At 44.1% G+C, this 13,447-nt stretch overlaps 1 protein-coding gene across 2 annotated transcripts in view; it reads left to right on the top strand.

Moving 5' to 3' along the window:
- The window catches only part of PLG (plasminogen), a 218,913-nt gene that overhangs the window by 100,865 nt on the left and 104,601 nt on the right, over positions 1 to 13,447 (top strand). For both annotated transcript variants that reach the window (XM_069769519.1, XM_069769520.1), the window contains exons 5-7: positions 6,327 to 6,466; positions 6,962 to 7,082; positions 13,093 to 13,211. In XM_069769519.1, coding sequence (XP_069625620.1) covers positions 6,327 to 6,466; positions 6,962 to 7,082; positions 13,093 to 13,211 — 380 coding nt within the window. The remainder of the gene's footprint in view (positions 1 to 6,326; positions 6,467 to 6,961; positions 7,083 to 13,092; positions 13,212 to 13,447) is intronic.

Below are 13,447 nucleotides of genomic sequence, written 5' to 3'. Positions count from 1 at the left end.
GCCAACCAGTAATCGTCATCATTCATCATTTTAGTTATGCGTGTGTCCCTTTTGAGGATACGTAAGGCATAATCCGCCATGTGGGCCAAAGTTCCAGTTCTCAAATCTGCGGTTGTGCTTGGTTGAGGGGCAGTTTCAGGCAAATCCACGTCACTTGTGTCCCTCAAAAAACCAGAACCCGGCCTTGCCGCGCCACCAATTTCCAGTGGCCCCGGAAAAGCTTCCTCATTAAAAATATAATCATCCCCATCATCCTCCTCGTCCTCCTCCTCCTCTTCGCCCGCTACCTCGTCCTGTACACTGCCCTGGCCAGACAATGGCTGACTGTCATCAAGGCTTTCCTCTTCCTCAGCTGCAGACGCCTGATCCTTTATGTGCGTCAAACTTTGCATCAGCAGACGCATTAGGGGGATGCTCATGCTTATTATGGCGTTGTCTGCACTAACCAGCCGTGTGCATTCCTCAAAACACTGAAGGACTTGACACATGTCTTGAATCTTCGACCACTGCACACCTGACAACTCCATGTCTGCCATCCTACTGCCTGCCCGTGTATGTGTATCCTCCCACAAAAACATAACAGCCCGCCTCTGTTCACACAGTCTCTGAAGCATGTGCAGTGTTGAGTTCCACCTTGTTGCAACGTCTATGATTAGGCGATGCTGGGGAAGGTTCAAAGAACGCTGATAGGTCTGCATACGGCTGGAGTGTACGGGCGAACGGCGGATATGTGAGCAAAGTCCACGCACTTTGAGGAGCAGGTCGGATAACCCCGGATAACTTTTCAGGAAGCACTGCACCACTAGGTTTAAGGTGTGAGCCAGGCAAGGAATGTGTTTCAGTTGGGAAAGGGAGATGGCAGCCATGAAATTCCTTCCGTTATCACTCACTACCTTGCCTGCCTCAAGATCTACAGTGCCCAGCCACGACTGCGTTTCTTTCTGCAAGAACTCGGACAGAACTTCCGCGGTGTGTCTGTTGTCGCCCAAACACTTCATAGCCAATACAGCCTGCTGACGTTTGCCAGTAGCTGCCCCATAATGGGAGACCTGGTGTGCAACAGTGGCAGCTGCGGATGGAGTGGTTGTGCGACTGCGGTCTGTGGACGAGCTCTCGCTTCTGCAGGAGGACGAAGAGGAGGAGGAGGGGGTGCGAACGGCTACAGCCAATTGTTTCCTAGACCGTGGGCTAGGCAGAACTGTCCCAAACTTGCTGTCCCCTGTGGACCCTGCATCCACCACATTTACCCAGTGTGCCGTGATGGACACGTAACGTCCCTGGCCATGCCTACTGGTCCATGCATCTGTTGTCAGGTGCACCTTTGTGCTCACAGATTGCCTGAGTGCATGGACGATGCGCTCTTTAACATGCTGGTGGAGGGCTGGGATGGCTTTTCTGGAAAAAAAGTGTCGACTGGGTAGCTCGTAGCGTGGTACAGCGTAGTCCATCAGGGCTTTGAAAGCTTCGCTTTCAACTAACCGGTAGGGCATCATCTCTAACGAGATTAGTCTAGCTATGTGTGCGTTCAAACCCTGTGTACGCGGATGCGAGGCTAAGTACTTCCTTTTTCTAACCATAGTCTCATGTAGGGTGAGCTGGACTGGAGAGCTGGAGATCGTGGAACTAGCGGGGGTGCCGGTGGACATGGCAGACTGAGAGAAGGTGGGAGATGGTATTGTTGCCACCGGTGCCCTAGATGCAGTGTTTCCTACTACGAAACTGGTGATTCCCTGACCCTGACTGCTTTGGCCTGGCAAAGAAACCTGCACAGACACTGCAGGTGGTGCGGAAAATGGTGGCCCTACACTGCCGGAAGGGATGTTGCGTTGCTGACTAGCTTCATTGGCCGAGGGTGCTACAACCTTAAGGGACGTTTGGTAGTTAGTCCAGGCTTGCAAATGCATGGTGGTTAAATGTCTATGCATGCAACTTGTATTGAGACTTTTCAGATTCTGTCCTCTGCTTAAGGTAGTTGAACATTTTTGACAGATGACTTTGCGCTGATCAATTGGATGTTGTTTAAAATAATGCCAGACTGCACTCTTTCTAGCATCGGATACCTTTTCAGGCATTGCAGACTGAGCTTTAACCGGATGGCCACGCTGTCCTCCAACAGGTTTTGGCTTTGCCACGCGTTTTGGGCAAGATACGGGCCCGGCAGATGGAACCTGTTGCGATGTTGATGCCTGCTGCGGCCCCTCCTCCTCCGCTTCAGAACTGCTGCCGCCTGCACCCTGTTCCCCCAATGGCTGCCAATCGGGGTCAAGAACTGGGTCATCTATTACCTCTTCTTGTAGCTCGTGTGCAACTTCGTCTGTGTCACCGTGTCGGTCGGTGGTATAGCGTTCGTGATGGGGCAACATAGTCTCATCAGGGTCTGATTCTTGATCAGCACCCTGCAAGGGCAATGTTGTGGTCTGAGTCAAAGGACCAGCATAGTAGTCTGGCTGTGCATCAGTGCACTCCATGTCAGATTCAACTTGTAATGGGCATGGACTGTTAACTGCTTCACTTTCTAAGCCAGGGACGGTATGTGTAAAGAGCTCCATGGAGTAACCCGTTGTGTCGCCTGCTGCATTCTTCTCTGTTGTTGTTTTTGCTGAAGAGGACAAGGAAGCGACTTGTCCCTGACCGTGAACATCCACTAATGACGCGCTGCTTTGACATTTACCAGTTTCACGAGAGGAGGCAAAAGAGCTAGAGGCTGAGTCAGCAAGATAAGCCAAAACTTGCTCTTGCTGCTCCGGCTTTAAAAGCGGTTTTCCTACTCCCAGAAAAGGGAGCGTTCGAGGCCTTGTGTAGCCAGACGACGAACCTGGCTCCACAGCTCCAGACTTAGGTGCAATATTTTTTTTCCCACGACCAGCTGATGCTCCACCACTACCACTACCCTCATTACCAGCTGACAATGAACGCCCCTGGCCACGACCTCTTCCACCATACTTCCTCATTGTTTTAAAAACGTAAACAAACTAACGGTATTTGTTGCTGTCACACAAATTACACAGTGAGCTATAACTTCAGTATGATTTAGCTACCCCTTTACAGGTGAGTGAGACCACAACGAAAATCAGGCACAATGTTACACACTCTGTTGTTGGTGGCAACAAATGAGAGAGATGCCACACACGCAGGACTGTCACTGAAGCACAAATGTAAATATTAATCTCCCACTGATTTGATTTTTTTTTTTTTTAAGAGAGACTTTAGGAAAAAAAAATAATAGAATAAAATGATTTTTTCAGGAAGAATTTAGAAACCAAATAAAATAAAATGATTTTTTCAGGGAGAATTTAGAAAACAAATAAAACAAAAAAAGGCTTTCTATGGCCCACTGAGTGAGAGATGACGCACACAGGAGTCAGGAGTGGCAAACAAGCCCAGAGGCCAATATTTATCTCCCACTGATTGATGTAGTGATTTTTTCAGGTAGATTTTGGAACCCAAATCAAGCTAAAAAAAATAATAGGCTTTCTATGGCCCACAATTGGAGAGAGAGAGAGAGATGGCACACCCAGGAGTCAAGACTGGCACACAAGCAGAAAGGGCAATATTAATCTCCCACTGATTTTTTTTTTTTTTCAGGGAGACTTTAGGAAAAAAAAAATAGAATAAAATGATTTTTTCAGGAAGAATTTAGAAACCAAATAAAATAAAATGATTTTTTCAGGGAGAATTTAGAAAACAAATAAAACAAAAAAAGGCTTTCTATGGCCCACTGAGTGAGAGATGACGCACACAGGAGTCGGGAGTGGCACACAAGCCCAGAGGCCAATATTTATCTCCCACTGATTGATGTAGTGATTTTTTCAGGTAGATTTTGGAACCCAAATCAAGCTAAAAAAATAATAGGCTTTCTATGGCCCACAATTGGAGAGAGAGAGAGAGATGGCACACCCAAGAGTCAAGACTGGCACACAAGCAGAAAGGGCAATATTAATCTCCCACTGATTTGTTTTTTTTTTTTGTTTTTTCAGGGAGACTTTAGGAAAAAAAAAATAGAATAAAATGATTTTTCAGGAAGAATTTAGAAACCAAAGAAAATAAAATGATTTTTTCAGGGAGAATTTAGAAAACAAATAAAACAAAAAAAGGCTTTCTACGGCCCACTGAGTGAGAGATGACGCACACAGGAGTCAGGAGTGGCACACAAGCCCAGAGGCCAATATTTATCTCCCACTTTTTTTTTTTTGTTCCAGGGAAAATTTATAAACCCAATAAAAAAAATAATAAATAGGCTTTCTATGGCCCACTATCTGAGAGACAGAGGGAGATGGCACGCTTAGGACTGGCACACAGAAGCCCAAAGGCCAATATTAATCTCCCTTTTTTTTTAAGGGAGAATTTATAAAACCAAAAAAAAATAAATAAATAGACTTTCTATGGCCCACTATTTGTGAGAGAGATGGCACGCTCAGGACTGGCACACAAGCCCAGAGGCCAAAATTAATCTCCCACTTTTTTTTTTTTTCCCAGGGAAAATTTATAAACCCATTAAAAAAAAAAAAAAAAAAATAGGCTTTCTATGGCCCACTATCTGAGAGAGAGAGATGGCACGCTTAGGACTGGCACACAAGCCCAAAGGCCAATATTAATCTCCCTTTTTTTTTAAGGGAGAATTTATAAAACCAAAAATAAATAAATAAATAGGCTTTCTATGGCCCACTATTTGTGAGAGAGATGGCACGCTCAGGACTGGCACACAAGCCCAGAGGCCAATATTAATCTCCCACTTTTTTTTTTTTTTCCAGGGAAAATTTATAAACCCATTAAAAAAAAAAAAAAAAAAATAGGCTTTCTATGGCCCACTATCTGAGAGAGAGAGATGGCACGCTTAGGACTGGCACACAAGCCCAAAGGCCAATATTAATCTCCCACTGATTGATTTATTGATTTTTTTTAGGTAGAATTTAGAACCCAAATAAAGCAAAAAAAAAAAAAAATGGGCTTTCTATGGCCCACTGAGTGAGTGATGATGCACACAGGAGTCAGGAGTGGCACACAAGCCCTGAGGCCAATATTTTTCTCCCACTGATTGATGTAGTGATTTTTTCAGGTAGATTTTAGAACCAAAATCAAGCAAAAAAATAAATAGGCTTTCTATGGCCCACTGAGTGAGTGATGATGCACACAGGAGTCAAGAGTGGCACACAAGCCCTGAGGCCAATATTTTTCTCCCACTGATTGATGTAGTGATTTTTTCAGGTAGATTTTATAACCCAAATCAAGCAAAAAAATAAATAGGCTTTCTATGGCCCACTGAGTGAGAGATGACACAGACAGGGATGGCACTCTAGCAGAAATGTCAATCTTAATCTCCCACAAAAAAAAAAAAAAAACAGGGAGTGTCCTTCAATTACTATCTCCCTGCAGTAATCTCAGCCAGGTATGGCAGGCAGCAATAAGGAGTGGACTGATGCACAAATTAAATAAAAAGTGTGGACAAACCAAAAAGATAGCTGTGCAGAAAGGAAGGAACAAGAGGATTTGTGCTTTGAAAAAAGCAGTTGGTTTGCACAGCGGCGTACACACAGCAATGCAGCTATCAGGGAGCCTTCTAGGGCAGCCCAATGAGCTACAGCGCTGAGGGGAAAAAAAAAAAAATGTAGCTTCCACTGTCCCTGCACACCGAAGGTGGTGTTGGGCAGTGGAAATCGCTACAGCACAAGCGGTTTGGTGGTTAATGGACCCTGCCTAACGCTATCCCTGCTTCTGACGAAGCGGCAGCAACCTCTCCCTAAGCTCAGATCAGCAGCAGTAACATGGCGGTCGGCGGGAACGCCCCTTTATAGCCCCTGTGACGCCGCAGACAGCAAGCCAATCACTGCAATGCCCTTCTCTAAGATGGTGGGGACCAGGACCTATGTCATCACGCTGCCCACACTCTGCGTTTACCTTCATTGGCTGAGAAATGGCGCTTTTCGCGTCATTGAAACGCGACTTTGGCGCGAAAGTCGCGTACCGCATGGCCGACACCGCACAGGGGTCGGATCGGGTTTCATGAAACCTGACTTTGTCAAAAGTTGGCGACTTTTGAAAATGTTCGACCCGTTTCGCTCAACCCTAATTATAACTAAAACACATAGTAAGATGTAATGTCATAGTCTATGATTTTATGAGAAAGCAACTGTTTTTTTCTATTGTGTTTGATACCGTTAGGGTTACTACAAAAAATATGAAAAGTAAATCCACAATTTGGTATACATAAGCTTTTGTAAATAAACTATTGCCTTATAGTTTTTCCTGGATTTTAAGAAATAATTAATTGGTCATTTTGAGTGATTATTGTGTTTTTTTAATACTAATGTTGCATTTGTGTTTTCCAGCTACACACCTACAAATTATCCAAATGCTGGCCTGGAATCGAATTTTTGTCGAAACCCTGATAGTGATCCTAATGGCCCATGGTGTTACACTACAGACCCAAATCAACGCTTTGAGTTTTGTAATATTCCACAATGTAAAGGTCAGAAGGAGTAGCATAATTAAAGGAAGGGGATTCTAGTTTCAGAAAACCCCTGAACCCCCCAGGGCAGTTTGATTCAACGCGGAGTCTCCAGTGCTGCTCTCAGCATTTTTTATTGTCTACAGTGCTGCTATCACGTAGACAGCAGCGCAGCCAGTAAGAGAGTTCTGCAGATCCGTGTGAGTTAACGGCATCAGCCACTCAGAAACACTAAGCTCAGTTATTGGCTGCAGCACAGTCGACATGACGTCAGCGCTGCAGACAATAAGAAACACTGGGAGCAGCGATGGATACTGGGCACTGGACCCAGGTAGGGTACGTAATGCTCAGTTTGGTTTTATGCAACAAACCCCGCCAGTAGGAGAGGGGTTTTCCATGACTGGAAATCCCCTATAATTGACAGAATATGTGGCACGTAAACATCTTGAATCTCAAGACTGCTTGATCTAAGGATTTAAGGTTCTCACATGTTTTTTCCTTTGTTTCTTTGTACAGAAGATTGTTTTCATTGTACTGGAGAAAATTATAGAGGTAAAGTTTCAAAAACAAAGTCTGGATTGGAGTGTCAAAACTGGGATTCTCAAAAGCCCCATACTCATGGCTATAAACCTGATAGGTAAAAAATCAATTAACACTAGACACAGTATTCTTTCTTAGGTTTTACTAAATATTTTGGAAAACAAGCATGATACAAAGTTTAATTATGATTTTTTTTTTTACAAATTGTTTACAAAATCCTGTCTGTGCGCTTTAAAAATATAAAGTTTTATTTGTCATCAGGTTTCCCAGGAAAACAAAATATTCTATAGGTTGTTATCCAGTTTTTGTCAGAGGCTTTATATAAATATTTACTGTGCATGGTGAGGTCTTTTTTTCCATAGAGAAATAGTGGCTGTATAGCGAAATCGAAATTTTTTGTTATTTTTTATTTAATTTCTCTTCATTGTTGAGATATTAACAATCAAAGTATTTTCATACCTAGTCCATATAACTGCGGAGCTAAAAGTTAAAGCTCTCCACAAAGTTCAACTCGGCATGTGTTTCTGAGCAGCCACCGGCACATGAATGGCTGCTCTGAACGGCATTACTCGGCGTGCACTCCTCTGTGTGCCAGCTGTCACCCGGACGTCCGCCCTGCAATACTCTGCCTGGCACACATTACACTGCGTGCCCACCGATATCAGTAAGTCTCACGCAGCCACCCCATCTATGCATGCTGTGGCCTAATGTGAGGGCACTGCGGCTGCGATCCGCAACTGCTCAGCGTCCTGGCGGGAAGACCTTTCCTGTTCCCGCACAGCACCTTTTTGCTTACTGTCCCTGGCCATGCCCGCTTTACCTAGGTTACCGCCTTGCTCCAGCTGCAATTGCATTCCCTTCAGCTGCAATTGCATTCCTTCCAGCAACAGGAGGTGCGGCCCCAGCATGTCTAGACCCGATACTTCAGCAACCTGTCCCTGCCTTCTACACCCGCATCTTCCTTAAGCTGACCATTCCACAGGCGAGAGCGCCTTCACTAGTCTTTCACAGTGCTTGACTTATTGGATAATTTTCTGCCAAATAAACTGATCTTGCTTGTAGCAGGCGAGAGGCACTCCAGTTGTGGTTCGCAATGACCGGCGTAAATCGGGCTGATTCGTGGGCGGTAAAGGGATGCTCTGGCTCGGTGAGTCTGCCACTCCAGTGACTTCCAGCATTGGCGACTCAGTGTTCATCTCCTCAGAAGGGGTAGGTAGCAGATCATTGGCGGTTGAACACTACCTCCTTTCAATTGAAGTCAGGAGCCGGAGCTGGGGACATGTTCCCGGTTTTTGGCAACTCTTCTTCACTTTTGGGTTCTTTGGACATGCAGGGCCGCAACATGCTGCAATGGACAACTCTAGTGGATGCTCCCTCCTCCTGTTCAGGCTGAACATCATAGACCAGCCCATCAGTGCAGAGTCTGCTCCTACCGACTTTCCAATTTTCCCCGTGACCGCTTATTCCAGACCAAGACTTGGTCCCCAGGTTTCAAAGCTGTCCCGCGAATAGGTGGTGCTTCATGGTGCTTAAGTTCCTGAAACTTCATCTGCACCAGTTGATGGAGAGTCCGCAATTGATGTCGGTATTCTTTGACCCAAGAGGACACCCCCGTCTGTGGGTAGTCCTCCTCTGAGTCCAGCTCCAGCTTTGTAATCTCTCATCCTTTTCGCCCGAACAGCAAGGTGTATGTCATGAATGCTGTTGTGCTGTGCACTCGGTTATTGTACACCCACACCAGTTCAGCCACTAACTCAGGTCACCGTACCTTCCGGTCCTCTTCCAAAGTGTTTAACATCTGAATCAATGTTCAATTGAAGCGTTCACAGGCCCCATTCCCTTGAGGGTAATAGGGAGTAGTTCTGGATTTCTCGATCAGGTACAAATGGTGTAGTTCTTCCATAACTCACCCCTGGAAGCAAGTGCCTAGATCGGAGTTAATCCTTTTTGGGCAGCCATACATGCAGATGAAATCTCGACAGATGGCCTGTGCAGCTGATTCGGCGGACTGATCTCTAGTTGGAGTTACCACAGCAAACTTAGTGAAGTGGTCGGTTATCATCAGACAATGTTCGTAGCCAAGATGCGCTGGTCCTACAGTCAGGTAGTCAATCATCAAGAGTTCCAGAGGGGCAGAGGTAACAATGGTCTGTGTTGGAGCCTGCTGTTCTGGGGGCTTTGCCACCTTACAGCTTCTGCATTGTTAGCAACCATCTTCCACCGCATTCCTTAGTTATGGGTGATACACTAATCTCTGTAGCTACTGGAATGTTTTCTATGCATCGAAATGGGTTCCTCGCTCATGAGCCTCGGTGGCCACCATCTTTATTGCCTTCTCTGGAAGCACTACTTGCCAAGTGACTCCCTCCTCTCACAACAACTGCACTTTTCGATATATCAATCCATCCTTCAAGCAAAGACTTTCCCATTGTCCTAGAATTCGCAGGGCGCCTGAGGACAGCACATTTCTCTCCCTTCGACTAGGAAGTTACTTCAACGCCACCCACTGTCGCAGCTGAGCAGTCTCCATGTCCTGCTGTTGGAGTTTGATCCAGTCATCCCGGGACTGCCCTAGTACTTGATCTTCGGACCCCTCTTCAATCTCTCCTTGCGTCACCACCAACAAGGTGAACAGGTTTCGGAATCCAGGGATCTCCTCTGCCTCAAGCTCTTCATCTCAGTCATGGTCAGGACGTTCATGTGTCACCCTGGAGAGGGTGTCAGCATGGGTATCCTTGGCCTTGGCCTGGTAGAGAACCATGTACCGATACTTCATCATGCTGGTCACCCATCATTGTTCCAGGGTCCCTAGCTTTGCATTCTCAAGGTGGGCCAAGGGATTGTTATCCGTCTTCACCAATACTTTCGATCCAGATAAGTACTCTGCAAACTTCTACGTCATAGCTCATACTAGGGCCAGAAGCTCCAACTTGAAAGAGCTATAATTGGGGGGTCTCGCTTTGAATCATGCAGGGACCGTCTCGCATAGGCTATCACCCATTCTTTTTGTCCTTGTACCTGTGACAGGACTGCTCCTAGGCCGTGCATACTTTTGTCAGTGTGAAGGATGAATGGCTGTGAAAAATTGGCATAAACAAGTATGGGGGTCTTGGTGGGGGCCATTTTCAAAGCCCGGAAGGCCCCCACTGTTTGGTTCGCTTCATTGACCTGGCTGACACTCCCTTTAACAGTTCCAACAAGGGGTTCACAATACGGGTGAAGTTTTTCACAAATCTCCGGTAGTAGCCAGTAAGCCTTAGGAAAGCCCATACATCTTTCACCATCATAGGAGTGGGTCATTCTTACACCACTGCCACTTTCTCTCGTGCAGGTCTTACTCATTCATTCGACACAATATGTCCCAAATACTCAATCTGCTTATGGAATAGATGACATTTCTGTGGCTTTACTTTCAAGCCATGACTCTGTAACCGGCTCAGCATTTGTTCGAGTTGCTGTAGGTGCTCCTCAAAGGTGGGCGTGTAGACGATGATAACATCAAGGTAAATCAAGGTAGCCTCAAAATTCATATCTCCCAAACATCTCTCCATTAAGCGCTGGAATGTCCCTGGAGCATTAGTCAGACCAAAGGGCATACGATTGAACTCGAACAGTCCCATGGGCAATACAAATGCTGTTTTTGGCCAGTCATTTTCTGCCATTGGCATCTGCCAGTACCCGCTAGAAAGATCAAGGGTGGAAAAATACTTTGCTCGTCCCAGGGCAGTGAGGGATTTCTCAATTCGGGGAAACGGATAAGAGTCTTGCACTATGCAAGAGTTCAGCCGCCTATAATTGACACAGAACCACAGATTCCCATCTTTCTTTCGAACCAGCACAATGAGCGCCGCCCATGGTCTCTAACTCTCTCGTACCACTCCACTTTGCAACATATGAGCCAGCATTTCCTTCACCTCTTTATACATCTGGGGAGGTATATGATGATATCTCTCTTAGACTGGAGTGGCATTCCCAGTAGGAATTTCATGAGCGACGGTTTGAGTGCAACCAAAGTCATCTACATGGCGGGCAAAGACCTCCTGATAGTGCTCCAGTACCTCCTCGCTGCACTTGTTGAGGTGATAGTCCCGTCAGTTCCGCCCACATCAGCTCTAAAATTCTACGACCCTCTCTTTTGCTACCAGACGGAGACTCCGGTATAGCTGTAACTGCTAGAGTAAGGAATCCCCTTGCATAAGGGCCAGTTGAACTAAGCCAGGTGGCATTAGCTTCTACGGCATGCCAAGGATTTGGGCCACTTCGCTCTTAGGTAGAAGGGTGATACTTTCAGTCCCCAGATTGACACACTGCACTACAATGTTGCCGTCTCAAACTGTGGCTAGGGTCCGAGCGACGAGCAATCCAGAGGGTATTTGATCCACTGCTTTTGGCTTCTGCATTGGGGTATGCTCTATGTAGTATGGGCCAGTGTCTATGAATGATGGTATAAATTCTTGTTCTAGTTGTTATTTAGGTTTTTATCTCCAGGAGGAGGTGAGAAGGGTACCTATCAAGGAAGTTGTTGTTGGATATTTCTTCTAATATGGAAGAACGGACAGAGTGAGCTGGTACAATTCTGTTTACCTTATAAAATTGGGAGCAAGGGAGGCTGTCTTTGTTGGATTTTGAATGACAGCTAGTGTATTTTAAGAAACTGTTGCGATTGGTTGGGTTGGAAAAAAAAGTTCTTAATGACAATAGTATCCAAACAAGATATTTGGGAAGTGTCAAAGTTAAGTTGTAGTTTCAGTCAGATGGAGTTTAGACTAAGGAGAAATTTGGTCAAGGTGTCAATGGAACCAACAGGTGGAATATGTGGAAAGCAGGTCAATGGTGTAGACATAGTGGTTCACAAAGTAGTCCACATAGCTACTTGTGTAGGCTGGTGGAAAATTAGAGCCTATAGCAGTGCTACGTGTCTGCAAATATAAACCATTACTGAAGAGACTGAAGAGGAAGAAATTATCTTGTTAAATGATGGAAAGAAGCTCAATACAGAATAGGGAGTGGTACTCAGAAAGATGAGAATTTTGGAGCATGGTGGTGACCAAAAGACTATTGGGGGACAGTTTTGATAAATCTCTGATGATCTGGAGAAAATGGTCAGTATCAAGGATAAATGACCGTGTGGTTCTTATGAGTCCTAAAAAGATTGATAAAGGAGACAAGATGGAATCCATTGAGGTGACAATTGGGTGACTCGATGGGTTATCAAGATATTTGTGTATTATAGGAATGTTGTAAAATACCGGTATAACTAGGTGTGGATTAGTGATTAGTGAGAAAAATTTATTTTGTTTACTCAATTATTTGCATACATATTAGTTAATAACCTTTTTACTACACAATCAAACTCCATATCAAAATGTATAACACATAATTCAGATCCACAAAATCCAGGAAAAAAGTGATGAATTTATAATAGACAATAGACAATATTTTATTCAAAATTAAAAAAAGAAATAAATCAATTAAAAAGGTGCCTCATGTCAACAGGAGAAACAGAGGAAAATGACACAAATCAAGAATAAAGAATCATTTCTTTGTGATAGTATTCTTAGGATAAAAATATTCAGCAATGACTCATAAAATTAAAGGAGACCTTAGTATAGAGCAATAGAAATAGCTTGATAGTATGTATATAGACCTATTTGGCACAGTGTCTTTTGATTAAAGTATATGGGTCCACATGATCATTTATAAAATGAATAAGGTGCTTGAGTGCATACTAGTGCGTCAGAAAGGGGTTAATGGGTTTCAGTAGCTAACTTTTCTAGCTTGATTTCTTTTTTACATTTCCTATTGAGATCTTTACACTCCTGAAATGCTATTTCTGACTCCTCTGCCTTCATGGTTTTAAATGCCCTTTATTTATGATAAACTTTGGTATACTGGTATAGTATTTGTAGCAGGAAATGTAATATTTATAATTTAGCCTAATATGGCCTTAAGCATGCATAAAAAACTGTAGGGAAACAGAGTGTACCAGGCCATAGAGTGATATTTTTATGAAAAGTTACACTGGATCCATGTAATATGTCTTAGTATTTCAGATTCAAAGATATTTCTTTTTCAAAAATATTTATTAATGTTTAATACTTTTCCAGCATTCCAGAGAAAAATCTTATAAATAATCATTGCCGCAACCCAGATGGAGAACCGCGACCATGGTGCTTTACTACTGATCCAAACAAGCGATGGGAATTCTGTGAAATTCCACGTTGTAGTGAGTTTATTTTTATTTTTCTTCTTTACTGTGTGTAGTATTAAAATTGCTACCAGATTTTCTATTCTATTAGATTCTCATTTTATTAGGATTTTTGTTAAATTATATTTTCTTTTGGAAACATGTATGAATATATAATGCTTAAATTCAAAACTGGTAGCAATTAGACTAAATCAGTCACCAAAAGAAGATAGGCAAAAGACAAATAGACCATAAAAATAAACTGGTGAGGTCGA

This window comes from Ranitomeya imitator, chromosome 5, assembly GCF_032444005.1.
Source record: "Ranitomeya imitator isolate aRanImi1 chromosome 5, aRanImi1.pri, whole genome shotgun sequence".
Classification (NCBI taxonomy): Eukaryota; Metazoa; Chordata; class Amphibia; order Anura; family Dendrobatidae; genus Ranitomeya; species Ranitomeya imitator.
The sequence above is the reverse complement of the archived record's forward strand: the minus strand, read 5'-3'. Positions and strand labels throughout refer to the sequence as shown.